We start from the raw sequence: 19,381 nt of genomic DNA, 5'->3' as shown, positions 1-19,381 counted from the left end.
AAGAAGTAATAAGAATGACCACGTTTTGTCCAACTTAATAGTCTTCAATCTTGTCTTTATGTAGACTGTTTCCTGAGATCTATCCTTAGGGCGTGTATCTTGCTTGAGGCAAGCAATACGATATGCGAGAAAATCAAACATATTTAGGTAAATCAACTTGTCCTTTAGTTCAGTGATTAAGATGACGTTCAAGCAACGAACTGCCGTGAAAGCAACAGGAGTGTAATTAATAATTGAGTAGATATTTATTGAATTTTAATTCAACTGCCAGCTCATCGTTGCCGCATTGGCGGTCGCGAGTTCTACCATTTTTAGTATAATTCGTTGCGTTGGCCAAGTATTGAAAGACACGACTCAAAGTGTGAACAGTGAGATTTAATTGACCACGTGGAACTTGGAATTATCATCGAATTTACACGTGCCGATGGTAAAATTAATGATGCATATATTTATGTTACGCACAAGCAATGAAGTTTTAAATTAGTCCGGGGCGATACAGCGACGTTATCTCAATTTCTTAAAATTAATTGGAAATTTGACATGCATGCATGGCTCTATAAATACTGCACCTCTGCCCACCCCTTCATTGCATCCCTACGCATAGCCACCTTGTTTCTGCTAGTTAGTGATCGAGATGAAGTCCTCCGTCCTGCTCATGCTCTTGGTCGCTGTCCTCGTGCTGCTCGCCGGAGCTCCGGCCGCAGTGGAGTCCGCGACATGTGACGTGTCGCAGTTGTCTTCCTGTGCCAGCGCGATCTTGATCTCGACGCCGCCCACCAGCGAGTGCTGCTCCGCGCTCAAGTCGCAGAGTTCTTGCTTCTGCCAGCTCATGCAGAACCCCAGCTTTGCAGGATTCATCAGCCGAGGGCGCGAGGTGGCCGCTACCTGCGGCGTCTCCATTCCCGCCTGCAATTAATTAGTACCGCAAGAGTCGTCATTTAATTTATAGCTAGTTACTGAACACAAATAATAATGAATAAGAATGGCACTGCGCTGGTCATCAACGCGTGGCTGGCTAATCTGGAAAGTGTTTGCTAGTTCAACTTATTATCAGAAATCTCGAGCTTGAACTAATTCATCTTCGTCAGGAAAATAAAGATTTATGGGCTTCGCTATAATTGATATTCCTTTTGTTATATATCGTTCTTGCGATTTCACGCACGTTCTTCTAGAATTTTAAAATGATCAAAATAGATAGCTCCGAGAGTTTGGGGACAAATTTATTTGAGTCATAATTGGATGTAATATGTTGTCTTATCGAAGTACAAAATGATAACATCTGAGTAAAGAATTATGTTTCACTTAAATCACAAAATCTGATAACATCTCTTTATAACAGTTACGAACTATTTAAATCGTAATGATAAATGACGTCACATGTATGTCGCGTGATACTTTAAGTAGTTGGGGGTGGTCATACTTTACTGAAATTTGAAAATTACTATCCGTTTTGACAAATTAATAGACAAACGGAAAAAAGTATAGATTATTGGGGTGGAATGAAATTTTCCAAAATGAAAGGCAAAGCAGTAAAAGTAGAACGTGTGGTTGGCTGGTAGTGGTGGTTGAATGCGCTGTATGCTTTCGCTTACTTGCTCGCTCACGGAGGAGAAATAAATGGGGGACCAAATCGATATTGATTGGCGTTGGAGCCTTCCCTGTCCCCGACCTCTGCTGCTCCCTCTCCCATTTCGCTTCTCTGTGTCAATCCGAATCACTTTCGGGAAAACTCTGGCCTGCCAGAGGTTGATCCGTGATGGAGCACCGGTTGCTCCGGTGGCCAAAGGCATTAATCTTGAGGTGGCGCCGCCGGTTCAGGTCAAATAAATTTCCGATTTTTCCTCTCTATTAGACCTTAATTTTCGTGCCTCCTCCTTATTGCAATTGAGTGGAAAATGTGTGCAAAATTGGGGATTTTTATCTAAATCGTGCTTATTCTTTCTTGTAGATATATCCATGGGGAAGATGCTTTTCTTCCGTCGATAGAGTTAGACAAATTAGTCCTTTTTTAAATAAAAAAAACACAGCACAAGTAAAATTAATTAGTAGCTTGTGGCTACATGATTTGGTTGTTCCTTTAGTATTGGAAAAATTCATCTCAGTTGTGTGGAGGGTGAAAAACAAATAATTAGGATCACTTCAAAGCCTGGACATTAGGCATTAATTGAAATTGAATAAACTAAATTTTTGTTTTTGAACTAACTAATAATTTTTTTCAATAAAAATATAATAGATAAAATATAAATTAATTCAATGGAAAATTAAATTAACTAAAATTTTCAACAATGATGAGAGATCATAGGGGTGAGGAAAATCATAGTGATGTCGGTTTTCAAAATTTAACGTTGCTATAATTTATGATAATTCTTTTACTAGTTCTTTTTTTATTTTAGTTTATTTAATTTAACCGAATAAGAGATTTTAAAATCAAATCCGAATCAAATTAATCAATATAACCGTTTTTTTAAGGAAAAAAAATTAAAATTCTAAAATAACCAAACTAAATTTTTAAATTCGATCAGTTTAATCGAATTTTTGCTCACCTTTAGTTTGAAATATTAGTTACTGCATATTTGATCGTAGTCGGTGGATCAAATCACCAAGCTTCCATTTAGTGGTTGGTTAGCTAAGTAACGATTGATATCATCGGATTCATTTTAAATCATAGAGTTTAGGACTTTTTTTAATAAAATATACTAGTTGGTAAAGGTTTAGAGTACGTAGTAGATATTATTAGGGTTTCAGTATAATTGATTAATCTCTTGCTCTCTTATATACTTCAATTTCAGTGGGCATACAATTTAAGAGAGAACAAATTTACAATATGATTATTCCTATTCAAATTAGTTGAGTTTGCATTATTAGGAAGTGATTTAGAGTAACGTTATGTTATCATGAGAATGGATGAAAAATTAAGTCACATTGATCATTTCCTATTAGATAATTGTCGTGTAAATAGTTTCATTAGGTGCATATTAAATGATAGATGATTCAATCGTCGATGCATACCGATAGACAACCAGATAATGACTTTTTTTCTTAATGAAGGCATACCATTTGTGAAGAGTTTCACATACAAGGAGATCAACAAGGCAACTAGCGGTTTTGGCATTGATCCTGTCCGGAAGCTGAGTCAGATGGAGGTCGGTCGAGTTGTCGCTGGGGTTGACGGAAAGTCGCTGTGGAGCTTGATCGATCTAGCACCCGCCGGAAAAGTTTACACGAGCGGATGACGAAGCAAGGGTCATGCGCATACTCGGAAAAGCCCACGAATCGTTAGAGACCAGAAACCTGGGAAAAAGTCCCCGGTCAGGCCCTCCGACGCTCAAATCAGGTACTTTTTCCCCAGAAGCACAGAGAAAGAACGAAAAGTGAAAGACGAGTGTGAAAAGACGAGTGAACGTATCTGCGTAAGGGACAAAGCTTCCCATTTTATACTGCAAAGGATGCTTCTGGAGTATGACGGGTGTCAGGGAATGTCGGATGTCAGACTTTGTCTGGCGGTGAATGACACACGTGGTGTCCTCCTATAGGTCTAGGAGGGAATCTGCGGGTGGTGAGCACCAGACTGTTAGCATATTCTCTGACAGGCAGTGATTATTCCCTGACAGGTTGTTACGATTCCCTGGCTTACTTGTCGTGTAGTGCATGTTTGCCCCAATCTGTTAACCCTGGACTGGGTTCCTATGCCTGCCGGTCTCGCTTTGTGGGGTGTATGTCTATATTTCCTAACATGCGTTTGCCGCTTCACAAATCCAGATCTGTATCTTGACCTGCATGCATTGGGTTGGTTTCACTTATCCTGTGTCCCGACCTGTACGCCTTAATCCGATTATGTATGTCCCGACCTGTACACCTTAGTCCGATTTCGTCTATCCCGACCTGTACGCCTAGTCCGATACTGTCTGTCCCGACCTGTACGCCTTAGTCCGATTCTCTCTGTCCCGACCTGTACGCCTTAGTTCGATATTGTCTGTCCCGACCTGTACGCTTTGGTCCCTGTGTTCTATGCCGCGAGGCTATAAATCCTGACCTGTATCCTTGGCTTGCACCTCCCGATCTGCACGTTTTGATCCCTGTATCCCGTATTACAAGGCTATAAATCCTGACCTACATCCTTGGCTTACACCTCCCGATCTACACGTTTTGATCCTTGTATCATGTATCGCAAGACTATAAGTCCTGACCTGTATCCTTAGCTTGCGCATCCCGACCTGCATGTTTTGATCCCTGTATCCGGTATCGTAAGGCTATAAGTCCTGACCTGTATCCTTGGCTTACGCGTCCCGACCTGCACGTTTTGATCCCTGTATCCGGTATCGTAAGGCTATAAGTCCTGACCTGTATCCTTGGCTTGCACATCCTGACCTGCACGTTTTGATCCTTGTATCCGGTATCGCAAGGCTATAAGTCCTGACCTGTATCCTTGGCTTGCACATCCCGACCTGCACGTTTTGATCCCTGTATTCAGTATCGCAAGGCTATAAGTCCTGACTTGTATCCTTGGCTTGCACATCCCGACCTGCACGTTTTGGTTTCACTTATCCTGCGTCACCCGACTATATCCTTGCTTCCGAGTTCCTACTCGACGCGTAGGCTTAACCTTGGATTAACACTTGTGCCGGACCAGGACCATCTTATAACCCGACCCTTTGATCTCCACGTAGGCCGGATTCTTGACCTCCATGTAGGCCGGACTCTTGATCACCACATAGGCCTGACTTTTGACTGTCACGTGAGCTTGACTTCTGACCGCCACACGAGCTTGACTTCTGACCACCCCAAAGACTTGACTTCCAACCACGTCATCTTCCTGACCCCGTGATCGTGCACCGTATCAAGCATGATTCTTGAAAGTGGTCCTCAGGGAACAACTTACAAAGCTAGATTTCCTAATGGACTTGTTGGTGCTGTTAAAAGAGTAAAATCGCACCAGCTGCAGAATGATTCCTTCTTGAAAAGTGTCCAACTTTTAGGCCGCTTGCATCATCATCTTGTTAAACTCAATGGGCTTTCCAAAGGAAAAGACGGGTACTAGTGCATAGAAGCATAGGTTTCATTTAACCTACCAATTTGACCAATCGATAAGGTCTTTGTGTACTGAAAATTGCTCATCGTACTGGATTACATGCTGTATCTTTCTTAGGTTTCTTGTCTTTGACTATATGGAAAATGGAAGGCTGAAGGATTATCTCCATGGTGAGATTATGTTTTGATTATCCTCATGGTAAATATGCTCTCTAGGCATTGCTTGTTTTTTCTCTCATGATTTTTCTCACTTCTAACAGACCCACTGAAAACACCCTTGAATTGGAGAACTAGATTACAGATTGCCATCGACATAGCAGCTGCTTTGGTGTGTATCTTACCTGAATGATGCCTTCTTTGATGAAATGGCATGCTTTATAATCATATTTACGAGCGAAGGTCTTCAATCACTAGTTTACTTTCACTCTTAACAGAATTTTGCCTTCTGCTAATTATGCAGGAGTACCTTCAGTATTTTTGTGAGCCACCTATATACAATGTGTCCATCAGCTCAAACAATATATTCTTGGATGAGAACTTTGTTGCCAAGGTAAAAAAACTTTTGCACATTTGATAATTTCTTATTTGAGTTAATGTTTTTGTTTTTGGCTAAACATAATTATGTAGTAGCTACTATTGAACTTTTTCTTTAGTTATCTGATGTGGGCTTTGCCGATTGTGAATTAATCTGCAAAAGTGAATCAAACATCACTTCTTAAGGTCAAGCTCTTAGACTTATATCTTGGCTGTGTTTCCATGCAATTGCTAGTACTAATATAGGAATTGAAGTTTCTGACAGATACTTCTGAGCAAAGAAATAGGAGACTTGTTTTTCCAGTTTGGGATGCTACTACTCGAGCTCATCACTGGGCAATCATTGCTTAATGAAGCCGAAATTGTCCATCAGATCCAAGAATCTGAATTTGCCTATTCAATCCACAAGATTGTGGACACTGACCCTGGTGACCATAGAACTTGGAAGTTTACTTGTTATGGCAAGATTGTGCACCAAGGCTGAAAATGATACATCAATCTCCATTCGCCAAATTCTTCGGTTTCTGCAGGGACAAACAGAACATTCTGCATTGTAAGTGCGGTAAGAACAAGATAATTTGACTTACAATTTGTATGCCTCAAAGAAGCTAAAATTAGCTAATAAAGTTGAGCAGTTTAGTGATTTTTTTGTTTGTTTGTTTAAATGTGTGTTTCTTTAAATTGGGCCAATTTGGTTTCTGTTACATCAATTTCTCAATTACATCAATAGTTTGAAAAGGTTTAATATGGTAGTCCAGCGAGAAGGGGAAGTTATTAGATTGTTGTTGGCCCAATAAACAATTCTAGTTATAGATGTGAGAAGATGGTTTATGCCATTAATTATTTTATGTTATATTATTGTAAAGGAGGTAATTGTGATTCCTAGACATTAGAGTACGGTGGGAATGGCTGGTGCTGCTTCAACAGTTGCATATTTTCATGGCAATTCAAAAAACATTGAAGTATTTCAATTTTAAGAAACAAGGACAATGTAAACTGAAAACATCTAAAACTAACAAACAGATAAATTAATTCAGCTTCGACAAAGAAAGAAAAAAATGAGAAATGGAAAGAAAGAAAATAAAAAAAAGGAAGAGACGAAGAAGTAAACATAAACAAAAAAATGAAAGGAATGAAGTAAACAAAATAAGAAGAAAAATAAAATGGAAGAAATAAAGTAATCAAAAAAAGGAAAATAAAAAGAATGAAATAAAGTAAACAACCAGAACAAAGAAGAAGGTAGAGATAAAGTAAACAAATAAGAGGAAAAGGTACATAAGGGGGAAAAAAGAAACAAAAAAGAATAAAAAAATGGTTCATGAAAATAATTCAAGTGAAAAAAGATAACCGAGCTGATGGAAAATTAATCCGATGGGAATGTAAAAGGATGGACACTAGGAAGGAGGGAAAATCGAACGGGCAAACAAATTGAGCGGACGAAAAAAATGGGCCGACGGGAAGTTGATCGGATCCCATCTCGGCGCCCATCGCTTCGTTCATCCCTACCGTTCATCTATTCATCCGAAGGCGAGGAATAACCGTGGCTCCGTGATCCGATCCCATCTCGGTTTCGTTCGCTATATAAGGCCGCTTGAATGGAGCGAGCTGATGCGACTTTTTTATTTTATTTTCCGTTTTCTTTTTCTAACATAGAGAGAGAGAGAGAGAGAGAGAGAGAGAGAGGCGGGATGCGGGAGGAGGTGATTAGCTCTGGGACGGCGGACGCTGTTGCGCTCGCTAGGTCTTCTTCTCCACCTCCGACACCAGCCGCGAGGTGATCTCCTCCTCCCTCACCTTTCTCGTTCTCTCTCTTTATCTAGGGTTTCACAGATTGATCTTCGGTCTTGTCTTCTTTTTTTTTGTTTTCTTCTGCAATTACTCTCCGATTTGAACCACTAGGACGCTTCCCATGGCTGAAACCCCAAATTTTGGCTTCTTCTTCGAGCCAAAGCTCCAAATTGAAACTGATTAGGTCAATGTTGGCTCATTTAGATTGCTAATTTTCCTTCTACAATCAAAGAGAATGCATAGGTTTGTTGTTCTCTTTGCATTGCTTTGTTGTTCGTGCTGTTGAAGTTTAAGAATTCCAAATCAGTAATGTTGACGTATACTTTGCTAGGCGGTCATGTTGCAAAGTTTGACTAAAACAGCCGCTTGGTATACTGCTAAATTGCTAATATATTTTGGTTTAAGGAGACAATGATTCTGTGGTATGGAAAATAGTAAGGGTGCAACTGCAAGTAAAAAATCAATAAGGTCTTTTAACTGGTAAAGTGCTATTTTCACTCTGTTGCTATTTAAGGAAGAAAAAAATATCTAAATCAGAAAATAAAATGTTAACTCACATCACTTCTATAATTTCAGAGGAGGAGACCTCTGTAGATTTGTCAAACTATGCTAAGTTGAAGCTGATGACAAATTGAAATGCTATTTCCTAAGCATTCTTCTTATCAAGAGATGAATTTGTTCCTTAGTGGCTTTCATTCAAAGATGCAATTTGAAGTTCAAATCAACCATGAGATCTTAATGACACATGGATTCCACAAGGTTAACTTAGAGGCTTCTCCAGGGTGAAATGGCAAAGCAAAAAAGAAATGTTTATGTTTTAACATTTTTGATATGTTTCCACTCCTACGAAGTAGCCTTCAATCTCATTTCTAGTGAACTCTTGGGATTATCATTTCTCCAATTTTTAAAACATGAATTATGTTTTCATTAATGTACTAATAATTGTGAAATCATGTAAGATGCTGATCATTCTACACGGACGTAGTTTATTCAAACTCAATTGGTCCTCATTTTGATATGTGTGCAGTCCATCAATTAGTTTGATTGATTATATCTTTTTGTATGAACATTGTGCTAATCAGTCCATTACTAATCTTGTGCAGTATACAAACTATCCCCAAAGTAATTGTAGATTCTTTGGACTTTCTGGAATTTAGCCGCACCATTTAATAGGACAAAACTGTTTATATATTATTTTTTCTGCCAAACCTTGAGGGATTGATTACCAGTAGCTAAGTTTGTATTCACTCTTTAGCAGTTTAGCTACTTGTTTAGTTTGGTCATTCTGCATCTTGTGCTGAGTTTGATTCTTGGATTCTTCCTTGTACAAATAATTTGTCTTAGGAATTTAGGCAATTTATGTTTTGTCAATCTTTACTGAGTTGAGATAAGGATTTCTCTTATATCAAGGTTGTGGAGACAACATTCACAAGTATTACAACAGCTATCATTAACAATTGCTGACAATAGATGTTCTGTACAAGAAGATGTCCTGTAGCAACATCACATGCTTTGTGGAAATAATTATATTTTTTATAGTTGTCATAAACTAGTGTTATATATGAAAGGGAAAGGGAATTTTGATAAACATAAAACATCCTCTGAAGAGCCTTGGCATATTCTAACTTATTCAAAACTTGCTTGTGGGAACAATTATGTCTTGGTTAGGAAGGAGTATGCAGATTATTTTGAGCTTGAAGAACCTGTTGCTAGGTTTGGGAGAGATTCAAATGGTGCATTGCTCACCCAATGTGATTATAAGTTTAAAGACTATTCCTTGTTCCTTTAAAGTGGTCATTTGCAGAACCATTCTTAATTTATTTGTTGTGCCTTTAAAGCAGCCATTTGTAGGCTGACTCTCTGTTTTCATAGGATTGTTAATCCTATTTTTCTTTTCCCAGTATAAATCAGTTCTTCAAAATCGTCATTTCTATTTTAATCAATAATGTTGTTTGAATAGACTTAGTTTAACACGGATATTGAACAACTTTCAATTTATATCTCAAGCATTCCATAAGTGAAATGTAGCTATCTTCTTCTCAAGCATATTGCCACTTCTTATAGTTCTGTTGGGGCATCCTCTCCTGCTGCTCCAACAAATGCAACCAGCATTGATTGGCTTGGTAGCATTCAGGGTTCTAAGGTTGGATCTTTATCTTGTATTGGTCCTCAACCACCTCGGACTTCATTGAGCACAAATGCTTGTGGCTCTGCCTTGGGAACCTCAGAACCTTCATGCCGACCCTGGGAACGGGGAGATCTACTTCGTCGTCTTGCCACATTCAAGCCTTCAAATTGGTCTGCGAAACCAAAGGCTAGTAATCAAGTCTCTTTTATTCTTGTGTGGGGTTTTCTTCTAGTTGTTGAGTCTGTGCAAACTTCTTGTGTTAGTCTGTCTTTTTGTGTTCTTCCTTGCAACCTCAACATGGTTTCCTGCTTGGCATTTATTGCAGAAATTAGCTTCTTTCTTATTACATTCACATGTCAGTTGTTTATGTACCAAATAAATTAGCTTCTTTTGCTCATGTAAGTTATTTGGAACTCGATGCTTCAACAAATTAGCTAGCAGTTAAGTAAAATAAGCACGATTATGAGAAAATGCACTCCAAATGCTAGAAACAAACTGTTGAGTTCATGTGGACATGTCCATCCACATTCACCTGTCATATGCAAAAAATAAATCTACTTTTAACTTGACCTGATTTTGAAATGGATAGTTGATTTCTTTCTCTTTAGTGCTAAATTATATGTTTACAACTGATATTAAATTTGAACTATTCAAATCAGTTTCATCTCTGTTAATTTCTTATCCTTTTATCTCTATCCCTGCAGTGAATTTTGTGATTTCTATTTAGGGTACTTAATATGATTGTCTATGCATATTGTAAGCATTCAATTTTCAAACATGTATAAAATATTTTTGTGAACTGCAGATGAAGGAATATGCATTACTTTCACGTGTCAGTTGTTTATATACAAAGAGTTTTTTGCAGTCTTTTTCTACCCTAAAATTCATCTAGTTCTCCTAGCAGGTTGCCTTGCTAAGATATTAATCATTATTATTATTATTTTATATTCTGATAGAAGAACAAACATTGATATTCTTTTACTCAGTATAAAGCATGTTTCATGCTAAATCTGTAGGGTGCAAGTTCACTATTCTGTGCACGTAGAGGATGGATTAATGTTGATGCAGATGTGATTGAATGTGAATCTTGTGGTGCTCAACTCACTTTTACTCTGTCAGCATCTTGGACTTCCTCAGAAGGTAATTATCAGAGAGATGTATTTATTAATTTTCATAATATCTACTCATATTGGCCGCTATTTCTTTTACCATTTTTTTACATTGCTAATTTGATTTGTCTTTTTTAATTACTGAATGATTTTCATTTAATTTGGTTTATTTCATTACAGAATGATTCACACTGGATTCGAGCATCTAGCTATATATTGCTGATATTAGCATTTTGGTTTTGACCTGTATTGATGTCTTTAACTATTGCTTAAAATGAACAGCAACATGTAGTTTCTATCAGTTTTCCAGGTTGAGCCTACATTTACTATATACTACATGATCCTTTCAACGTCATGTATCTTTTGTTTGTCCTAGTTGACCGGGCTGTGGAAGCATTTACTGAGCAACTGGATGCGGGTCACAAAGATTCTTGTTCTTGGAGAGGAAATTGCTGTGCTGACAGTTTAGTGCAATTCCCTCCCACCACTCCATCAGTGATTATTGGTGGTTATAAAGATCGTTGTGATGGCCTTTTGCAGTTTCCTTCTCTTCCAGTGGTAGCTTCATCTGCTATTGAGACTATGAGGCTTACAAGGAGCACACAGATTGATCAGTTTTTAGCTCAGCCAAGTGGTTTTTTTTCTGGGGAATTAGGTTGTAAAGCTGATAGCAATGCAGCGAGAAAAATATCTCGAGACTATCACTCTTGTGGTCATTTGCATGTAAGTTGTTCAATGTTCAAACATTTCTTATTGCATAACTCAAACTTAATGTATTCTTATGCACTTTCTATCTCTATTTACTTTACTTTCTTCCTGTTAATTTTGATAGGCACAAAAACTTATAAGTCTCTGTGGATGGGAGCCTAGATGGATCCCAAATATTCAAGATTGTGAGGAAAACTCTGCTGAATCTGCTAAGAATGCACACTCAGTCCATCATGCTGAAGATGAATACAATCATTCTGATTTTCGTGTACTTAGCAAGAATGCATTCACTGCTTCCAAAAAGAAAGACAAAGGAAAGGGGAAAGCCTCTATCGAAGAACCAAAATACAACACAAGGTCCCCTTTACTTGATTGCAGCTTATGTGGTGCAACTGTCAGAATCTGGGATTTTTGTACAGTGCCTCGTCCTGCTCGATTTGGTGCCAATAATACTGATACTCCTGATGCTGGCAAAAAGTTAACATTGACACGAGGTACAAGTGCTGCTAGTGGTGTCAACGGATCGGCTACTGCAAATGTTATGGAAAAAGAGCATATTGAGGAACGTGATGAAGCTGCAATAGCAGATGATGGTAAATCACAGTCAGTTGGTGTAGATTTGAATCTTACTATGGCAGGAGGACTGCCATCCCATAATTCTGGATTGCCAATAATGCCTGAACGTTTTGATGACGGAACTATGGGAAGGGATTTGATGATTGGCCAGCCTACTGGAAGTGAAGTTGGAGATCGGGCTGCTTCTTATGAATCACGTGGTCCAAGTTCTAGGAAGCGTAGCTTGGAGGATGGTGGGAGCACTGTTGATAGGCCACAAGATAGAGTTATGCATGCCGACAGTATAGAAGGAACTGTTATTGACCGAGATGGAGACGAAGTTGATGATGACTCACAATACTCAGGGGGGCCTAACAAACGGGCTCGTGCATTTGATATTTTTGATGCATATCATCCTTTGTCCAGGATGGGTTCATCTGGTGCCGGTCCCAGTCGAAATTTATGCTTTGATATTGATGTTGATGCAAATAGAGTTGACGCCTTTAAAGAAGAGAGTGACATGGGTGCTGGACTCCCATCTCACAGAGATTCTGCTCGTGCTTCCTCTGTAATTGCTATGGACATGGTTTATAGTGGTGAAGAAGATTCCATGGAAAGTGTTGAAAATTACCCTGGAGATGTTGCAGATGTCCAATTTCCTTCTCCTAGCATGCATAGGCATCTCGATATGAATGATGCTTTGGATTCTAGTAATCAAATTCAGCAAAATGCATACATCCAACATGCTGCTGCAAGTGTTGCTAGGGAAGTTGGGGGTAGCAGTACTGTCGAAGGGGAAGAAATTGTAAATGCAGAAACTGTGACTGCTTATGCTCGGGATAGGATAAGCCTAGGAATTAGTGGTGGAAGTGTTGGTATGGGTGCAAGTCATGAGGCTGAAATTCATGGAAATGATATCTCTGTACATAGGGCAGATAGTATTGTAGGTGATCCTGAACCCATTGCTGAAGTCACTGAGAATTTGGGACAAACTGGTGAGTCTGTCCCAGGACCTGCATTAGTGGATGAGTCTCTTCCAGGACCAGTCATTAGAGAAGATCCTCATGGCGATAGCCAGGAGATGATGTCTCAATCAGTTGGAAGAGCTGATAGTGGCTCAAAGGTTTATGGTTCCCACACAATATGTCCTGAGAACAGTGCACATCCTTCACTTTCTTGCAATGCTATGATATACTCAGCTTATGAAGTATCCAAAGAAGAGGTAACACAGATGGGCAATGTGTCAATTACTGATGATTATGGACTCATGATATCTGACAATATTCCTGGAAATGGGATAGGTATCTTATGTTGGTTTTTTTTTGCTCTCATTAATCTTTTTTCACCTTTTACCTTAGAGTTGTACTTGATATTTTTTTCAACCAGGATTAATAAAGCTGGTTGCAGTTGCATCTATACTTGCAGTGCTACAAATCTTGAAGTTTCTAAACTTAGTCTATCTGTACCTTACGTGCTTTATTTTACTTGTCTTTTAGCTTTTAAACTGTGTATCTTAAGAATTTTGTTGAGTCTTTGCCTCAGTAAACACAATATCAATTTTAGTTAAACCCCATTCCAATATTCAACTCACCTCAGAAAATTAATACTAGTCTTAGATTGAAACCCCTAATTATATAACATATGAAATTCAAACTACGAGTTTACATAACAATGGGATGTTCTTTCCTTCCATGTGAATCTTGTTTTAAAAAAATATCTACTGATGTCTATAACTTCCTTGCTAACTTTTGGCAGCTGATCTTTATAAGCTTGTGGTGTTTACAATCAAAATAAACAATAGAAGCTAAACTTACTGATACTTGATATGATGATGACACAAATTTTGAGGGAAAAACTCAACCTCCACAATTTGTAGTCTTATGCTCTCTTTATTTCGGAAGATGGATAGAGGAGGAAAAGATCAGTAGTGGGAAGGGAAAGGCGAAGAGTGGAAAGGAAGGGGAATCTCGCCAAGCTGTGAGCTTGCAGCTTGGCTAGTCGCTGTAAGCTTGTGAGCTCATGGCCAGACCTGACAATCTCTAGGTTGCTGCCAGCTTGTGGCCAAGTCTGATCTCTATGAGACTGCCATGAGCTCGCTGCTAGCCCCAGTGGCTGCGAGTTTGTGACTAGGTCTAGCCTTTGTGAGGCCACAGCTAGCGGTTTCGCCTGGCCGCAATGAGATCACAGCTTGGTCTAGCCACCACAAGCCGATGATCTTGATTCTTGCCTGGACACTGCGAGTCAGACTGTTGGTTCACCAAAGGCGAGCTGACTTGTCTGAGTTTTTGGGTCTGGGAACATGGAAATGAAACTGGGACAGAAGCTGGAGTAGTTAGAATCGGCAAGAGGAAGGAAAGTTCATTTTTCCTTTTGCTTGATTTTGGGTGGATGAAAAATGAGATAAAATTTGATCTGTAGATGAATTTGGAATTTATCCTTTCTTTAGTTTTGCATTAAGTAAATGAGGGAAAGTGTCTTGACTCTCATGCAATCCCTCCTTTTCTTCATCCATTCTTCAGAATAAACAAGACATTAGTTACTTGATCTCATGTAGTCTCACTAATGATTATACTGATCCAAACTTCGATTTCACACCTACCTATTATTATTGGGAAATTTTAGATTTTTATAGGTGCCCTTCAGTTTTATTTCACTTATTAAAGAAATGTTTGGCTCGTGCTGAATTAGAGAGCTGTATTAAAAATATTGCTCAGTTTTTTCTAGCATTCATAAAAGATCGGGCAAGTACACTTAATTGTGAGTCTTTCAGGCAATCTCTTAACCTCCACAATTTATTTGGAATATTATGCTTATGGTAACTTTTGGTGATCTGATGGCTGCATCACTTTTCATTGGGCTATCTTATTGCAGTGCATCAAGCTCTGTTGTATTTTTGTTGCTTCAGGAACAACAAATGGAGAAAATGGATATTATGTTGAAAATGGAGAGTTTGATCCTCTTAAGCATCACAACTGCCATTGCCCATGGGTTAATGGAAATGTAGCTGTAGCTGGTTGTAGCAGTGACATTCGATCCACTTTGAGCAATTCAGAAGTTGCCTGTGGTTGGGAATGGACATTGGATGCCCTAGATACTCTCCAGTCTCTTGGTCATCTACCAAACCAAATGATGCCATCTGAATCTGCTGCTTCTCTGTATAAGGTGAGTTCACCAATTTGGATAAATTGCTAGTTGTGCTTTCTAAACCCTTGTATTTCTTTTTCTTGTTACCCATCCTTTCTTACAGTTTGTGCCCAGTTCTGTCCTTTTGAATACTCATGTAGCATAATGGATTTCTGACTATATACATCACCTCATGGTACCCCAAAACTTATAGAGTTGGGATGATAATATAGTGCTGCACAAATTTAGTGAGACAAAGTTTAGTATTTTGATTTTGAAGTGGGCTTCTGGTTGTGAAAAAAGATGGTTAAACATAACAATTAATCGTTTAGAGGGAGAGTTATTCTGTTCACAATATTGCATTTTGGATTCATAACATCACAGCTTGGCTATATGCGGAATAACCTTAGGAGATTTCCCTTTCCATTTGGCCTTAAGATATGAGCTCAAACTTTGTCAAAATGTCTAACACTTCATTGATAGTGTGATTTTTTGAAGAGTTTATATGTATGGATGTATAATAGGAGTCTCCACGTTATATATTCTTATGCAAGCTCTTAAAATATTGAAGAGATCTTAGATTCTCATGTAATAAATATACAAGTCATAGGTGCATTCGTAGATACCTAGAACATAGAAGAAGAATCTCTTAAAATCTGTTGTGGTAATTTATAAAATGCTCAAATCAGGAAAGATGATTTAAGCTTTTTAGTTCTACACGCTCAACTTTCATAGACAATAGCAACCAAAGCTTATTTTTATTGTTGTCACTTGATCGCACTTTCATGTATGGCCCTTGGACAAACTAAGTTTCTTTCCCATAAATCTCTTCGAGGTAATTTCATTCTTGTTGCTCTATCACAACTTTACATAACTAAATAAAAGAAAATCAGAAGATAAATATTCTTTGATGATATGTAACTAGTTGTATCTATGAAGAAAAGCTACTAAACAATATATTCATGTCTCTTCCTATGAAATGTTTAAGCACATAAATACATAGTCTAAAGTTATCTTATTTTGAGCATCTTCAAATAAAAACCAACTACAAGTATCCTTCTTTGTCACTCCTCAAGCAATAACTTATGGAAATTATGCAGCTTATAAAGAAAAGTGGATGCTTTGGAACTTAGCCAATTGCCTAAGATTTTGCCAGATGTTAGCCATTTGTAAGCAGTTCAACAAATGAGCAGCTCACCATTTGGTGCAGGTGGTTGTCTGAGATTGTAGCTCCTGCTCTGTGTAGAAGGCTACTATATTCCAGCTATTTTGTGTTACCCTAAATTTGTTTTTCCTTCAGTGCGTTCACCATCAACTGCCTGGAGATAATTCACTACTATTATGTTGACTAGATTTATCATCTATCTACATATCATTTATGACATCTACATTAAACTATTCGGATTTTGAGAAATTTACCAAAATCTCATTGTTAGGTATCAACATCTTCAGGAAAATTATAGTTGCTCAAGTTAATGTTCAATCTCCATGCTATTGCTTGACTAATCGATGTTTGCTCATATTATTAGTTTAGAATAAATGGCACATCATATTTCCTTTTCCTCCCATTTCTCTGCCCTCTTATTCATTCCTTCACCATGCAAGAAGCTGCTATTGTCCATATGTGTGGCAATATAGTAACTGCATGTGTAATAAGCTGGAGTTATTTTGCTCTATTTCATTGGTGTTGCTGTTAGGATATTAGGTTAATTCTTGATAGTGTTATCCTGATGTAGTGCAGCATTCATTTACATTTGGCAGGTTTACACGCAATTGAACTGGTTTTCATTCAGACATAGTTTTTGTTTTCAGTATTGATTTTATTGTTACTTGCAAATTGCAATGAGGTTCCTTCTATTTTTGGTATATACCTTAGTGAAAGGGAAATATTACCTGTGAATAACATTCATCAACAAAATTCCTTCCATAGTAGTAGGCTATTCGGTCAAACGAATCTTGAAGCTCAGTGGTTGAGCTTGTAATTCAATTTTAGACATTAGCTCTTTTGAAATTGTTTATGGGTATTCTTCTGTGTCATTGCCTACTTGGTCTTTTCATTTTGTTGTTTAAATTGGCTTTTAAGATGCTAGTCAAAATGTGCCCGTATAGTGCCAAGTTCTCATATGCTTTATACTCTTCATAGGCTGATCATGTTACTCCTAGTCAGAAACTTTTGGTACACCGCTCTGTAAATAAAAGGCAAGGAAAACGTTGATCATTCATCCCCCTGGACTGGTATGCTAATGTTTTTCAAATATCTTTTCACGCTATCTGTATATGAATGTTTGATTTAATTGCTCTATCTCATAGTCAAACCATAGATGTTGATATTGTAATGAAATTGTACAAAAAAATTTTCATGCATCTCCCTCAACATGATGTAAAGGCCAAATTCCTATTTTCAAGTAGTGCTGTCATTTTACATTTTCCATTCCAGTGCCCTAAAGTAAATTTGGCAGTTGAAATGCTCCTCTTGGTTATTATTGTGACTGTCATGATAAACTTTTTAATCATTGTTTTTTGCTTTTGAGCCTTGTTTTAGAACACATTAGATGTAGTGGTTAGTTGTTTACTATGATATACAGTTGGAACTTGGATGTTTTAAACAAGTGCATTCAACAACAATAATTATAATAATTCACATTAACTTTAAAAAGAAAATTTGTAGCAATCTGTCAGCTGCTTGTCCAAAGTCCATGTTAATTTATACACAGTTTTGCCACTCCATTTATTTTTTCAGAATCATAGGCTAAATATGTTCCATTAATTATTAAAATATCTATACTTTGTTTTTTTTATTTGCATTTTTTTAACAAGTAATCTAGTGGGGCATTATATTTTTTGAAATACAATACATGACATTGCTAAGCATTAATTGTCATTTGGTCAATGAGCTAATCAATGTGAATAATTTTTATTGTAAAAGGGTGCGCACATATTTGGTTACATTTCATTTTGAATAATATTGTTATAATCTCAAATTTTAAGATATTTATTCTTTATCAGTAACCCTAGAACAACCAACAATCATTTTATGTCCAAGAATCTCCTACACTTTTATTTTTATTATGAAGAATTAAACTAATGGACATTTATCATATTGTCTTCTTTTGAAGTTACTTCCTTTGTTAGTCTTTCATTCATTTACAACTAGTGTAGTTATTTACAGGCCTGCATGGCTGGTTTTTCGGTTGGCGTTGGCAGGCATGACTGAATGGATTGTTGCGGAGACCTGAACTTTTTTAATATGATCTTTAGCTTCCTTTAAAACATTGGACTTTTTCTGATACAGTGGCAGTCGTAATTGTTAAGTTATATTTTTCAAGAGTTTGGCAATTGGCATTGAAGTTAAAGTGTTTGTGGTGTATTCTTAGATTGCCTGGTATATTGTTAGATTGCTTCTTTAATAATCAAAATTTGGTATGTGATGAATTTTTGGCTTCATGAGCTGATTCATACTTGTTCCAACTTTATATTGGCACTTGTTTATGATGAATTTGTTGCTTCAAAAGCTTGTTTTGGAGTGCAAATTAGACCTACCCGCAGATTAGATCTCTATTATCTATTGTTGGCACTTGTTTATGATGAATTTGTTGCTTCAAAAGCTTGTTTTGGAGTGCAAATTAGACCTACCCGCAGATTAGATCTCTATTATCTATTGAGGATGTTCTTGTGCAACTTATTTTTTTTTTCTGGTTAATTCTTTTATATCATCTGTCTGCAGTTCCTTAAATTGTGTAACTAATCTTTTAATGAAATTTGCTCATGAACTAAGGGTATAAGATGCATCATCCTACACAGTATAGATCTTTATGCAAAGGAACTTTTATAAGATTGACATCATCTGCGTTGATCATTTGTTTGAACAGCTTCCCTGTCGTGTGACCGCCTTCCGCAACGGTTTGTTGACGTCGTTGACCCACTCTAGTCCGCCGCCAGCTGTCTACGCCGGCGGCCACGTTCGGAAGCACACCACCTCGAAACGTTCGTCATCCGCCACCAACCTCGAACACTTCAGCCAATCCGACGTGGCGCCTCATGAAGTCCCTGAGCTTGGCCACGCCGTAGCTCCGCATCACCGTCCATAGCTTCAGAGTCCGGAAATGGCGGCTCAGCGCGATCTGCCAGTCTTTGACTCTTTGTAGCCCTCCACACCTTCTTCGATTCAGTTGCGGCGTTGCGCAGGTACTCGGCGTCGTCGGTGGAGAGCGACTCCACCAGCCGTCGTGGCTCCTTAACCCACAGCCCATAGGCAGCAGTAGTCGAGCGCCGCCAGCATCGCCTTGTGCGGGCTTAAGGTTAAGGAGCTCGCACTCTTCACGCCGTTGATCCACCTCCGGAATTCTGGGCAGATGAACAAGCTCCAGACGTTGCGGCGTCCACGTGCACCTAGTCCACCTACACGCCG

At 38.2% G+C, this 19,381-nt stretch overlaps 3 protein-coding genes across 8 annotated transcripts; all 3 read left to right on the top strand.

The window, feature by feature from the left end:
- Positions 1-599: 599 nt before the first annotated feature.
- Positions 600-1,021, top strand: LOC121990523 (non-specific lipid-transfer protein 2P-like). The gene has a single exon (XM_042544639.1). The coding sequence runs from the start codon at positions 635-637 to the stop codon at positions 914-916; it is 282 nt and encodes a 93-aa protein (XP_042400573.1). The 5' UTR covers positions 600-634; the 3' UTR covers positions 917-1,021.
- Positions 1,022-1,603: 582 nt separating this feature from the next.
- Positions 1,604-6,205, top strand: LOC121988885 (probable receptor-like protein kinase At1g49730). 3 transcript variants are annotated; one of them, XR_006114123.1, is made up of 6 exons: positions 1,604-1,818; positions 5,147-5,199; positions 5,289-5,356; positions 5,489-5,578; positions 5,656-5,748; positions 5,828-6,205. XR_006114123.1 is itself a non-coding variant. In XM_042542589.1 (6 exons), exons 1-5 carry the CDS (start codon positions 1,757-1,759, stop codon positions 5,713-5,715), a joined length of 330 nt encoding a protein of 109 aa, XP_042398523.1. In that variant the 5' UTR covers positions 1,604-1,756; the 3' UTR covers positions 5,716-5,748; positions 5,828-6,205. The 3 variants fall into 3 exon arrangements, 2 of the variants coding, with proteins under 2 accessions (XP_042398523.1, XP_042398522.1); XM_042542589.1 differs by having other exon boundaries at positions 5,659-5,748; XM_042542588.1 differs by having other exon boundaries at positions 1,608-1,818; positions 5,682-5,748.
- A 960-nt stretch (positions 6,206-7,165) lies between these two features.
- Positions 7,166-18,417, top strand: LOC121988884. Of its 4 annotated transcripts, none has more exons than XR_006114121.1 (9): positions 7,166-7,336; positions 9,415-9,664; positions 10,495-10,618; positions 10,964-11,310; positions 11,420-13,151; positions 14,756-15,012; positions 16,074-16,183; positions 17,117-17,208; positions 18,143-18,417. XR_006114121.1 is itself a non-coding variant. In XM_042542586.1 (8 exons), the coding sequence occupies exons 1-7, from the start codon at positions 7,251-7,253 to the stop codon at positions 17,186-17,188; spliced, it is 2,868 nt and encodes a 955-aa protein (XP_042398520.1). In that variant the 5' UTR covers positions 7,166-7,250; the 3' UTR covers positions 17,189-17,208; positions 18,143-18,417. The 4 variants fall into 4 exon arrangements, 2 of the variants coding, with proteins under 2 accessions (XP_042398520.1, XP_042398521.1); XR_006114122.1 differs by having other exon boundaries at positions 18,133-18,417; XM_042542586.1 differs by lacking the exon at positions 16,074-16,183.
- The last annotated feature ends 964 nt before the right edge of the window (positions 18,418-19,381 follow it).

The sequence above is a fragment of the Zingiber officinale genome, chromosome 6B (genome assembly GCF_018446385.1).
Source record: "Zingiber officinale cultivar Zhangliang chromosome 6B, Zo_v1.1, whole genome shotgun sequence".
Classification (NCBI taxonomy): Eukaryota; Viridiplantae; Streptophyta; class Magnoliopsida; order Zingiberales; family Zingiberaceae; genus Zingiber; species Zingiber officinale.
Note: the sequence above shows the minus strand (reverse complement) of the source record. Positions and strands in the feature narration are given on the sequence as shown.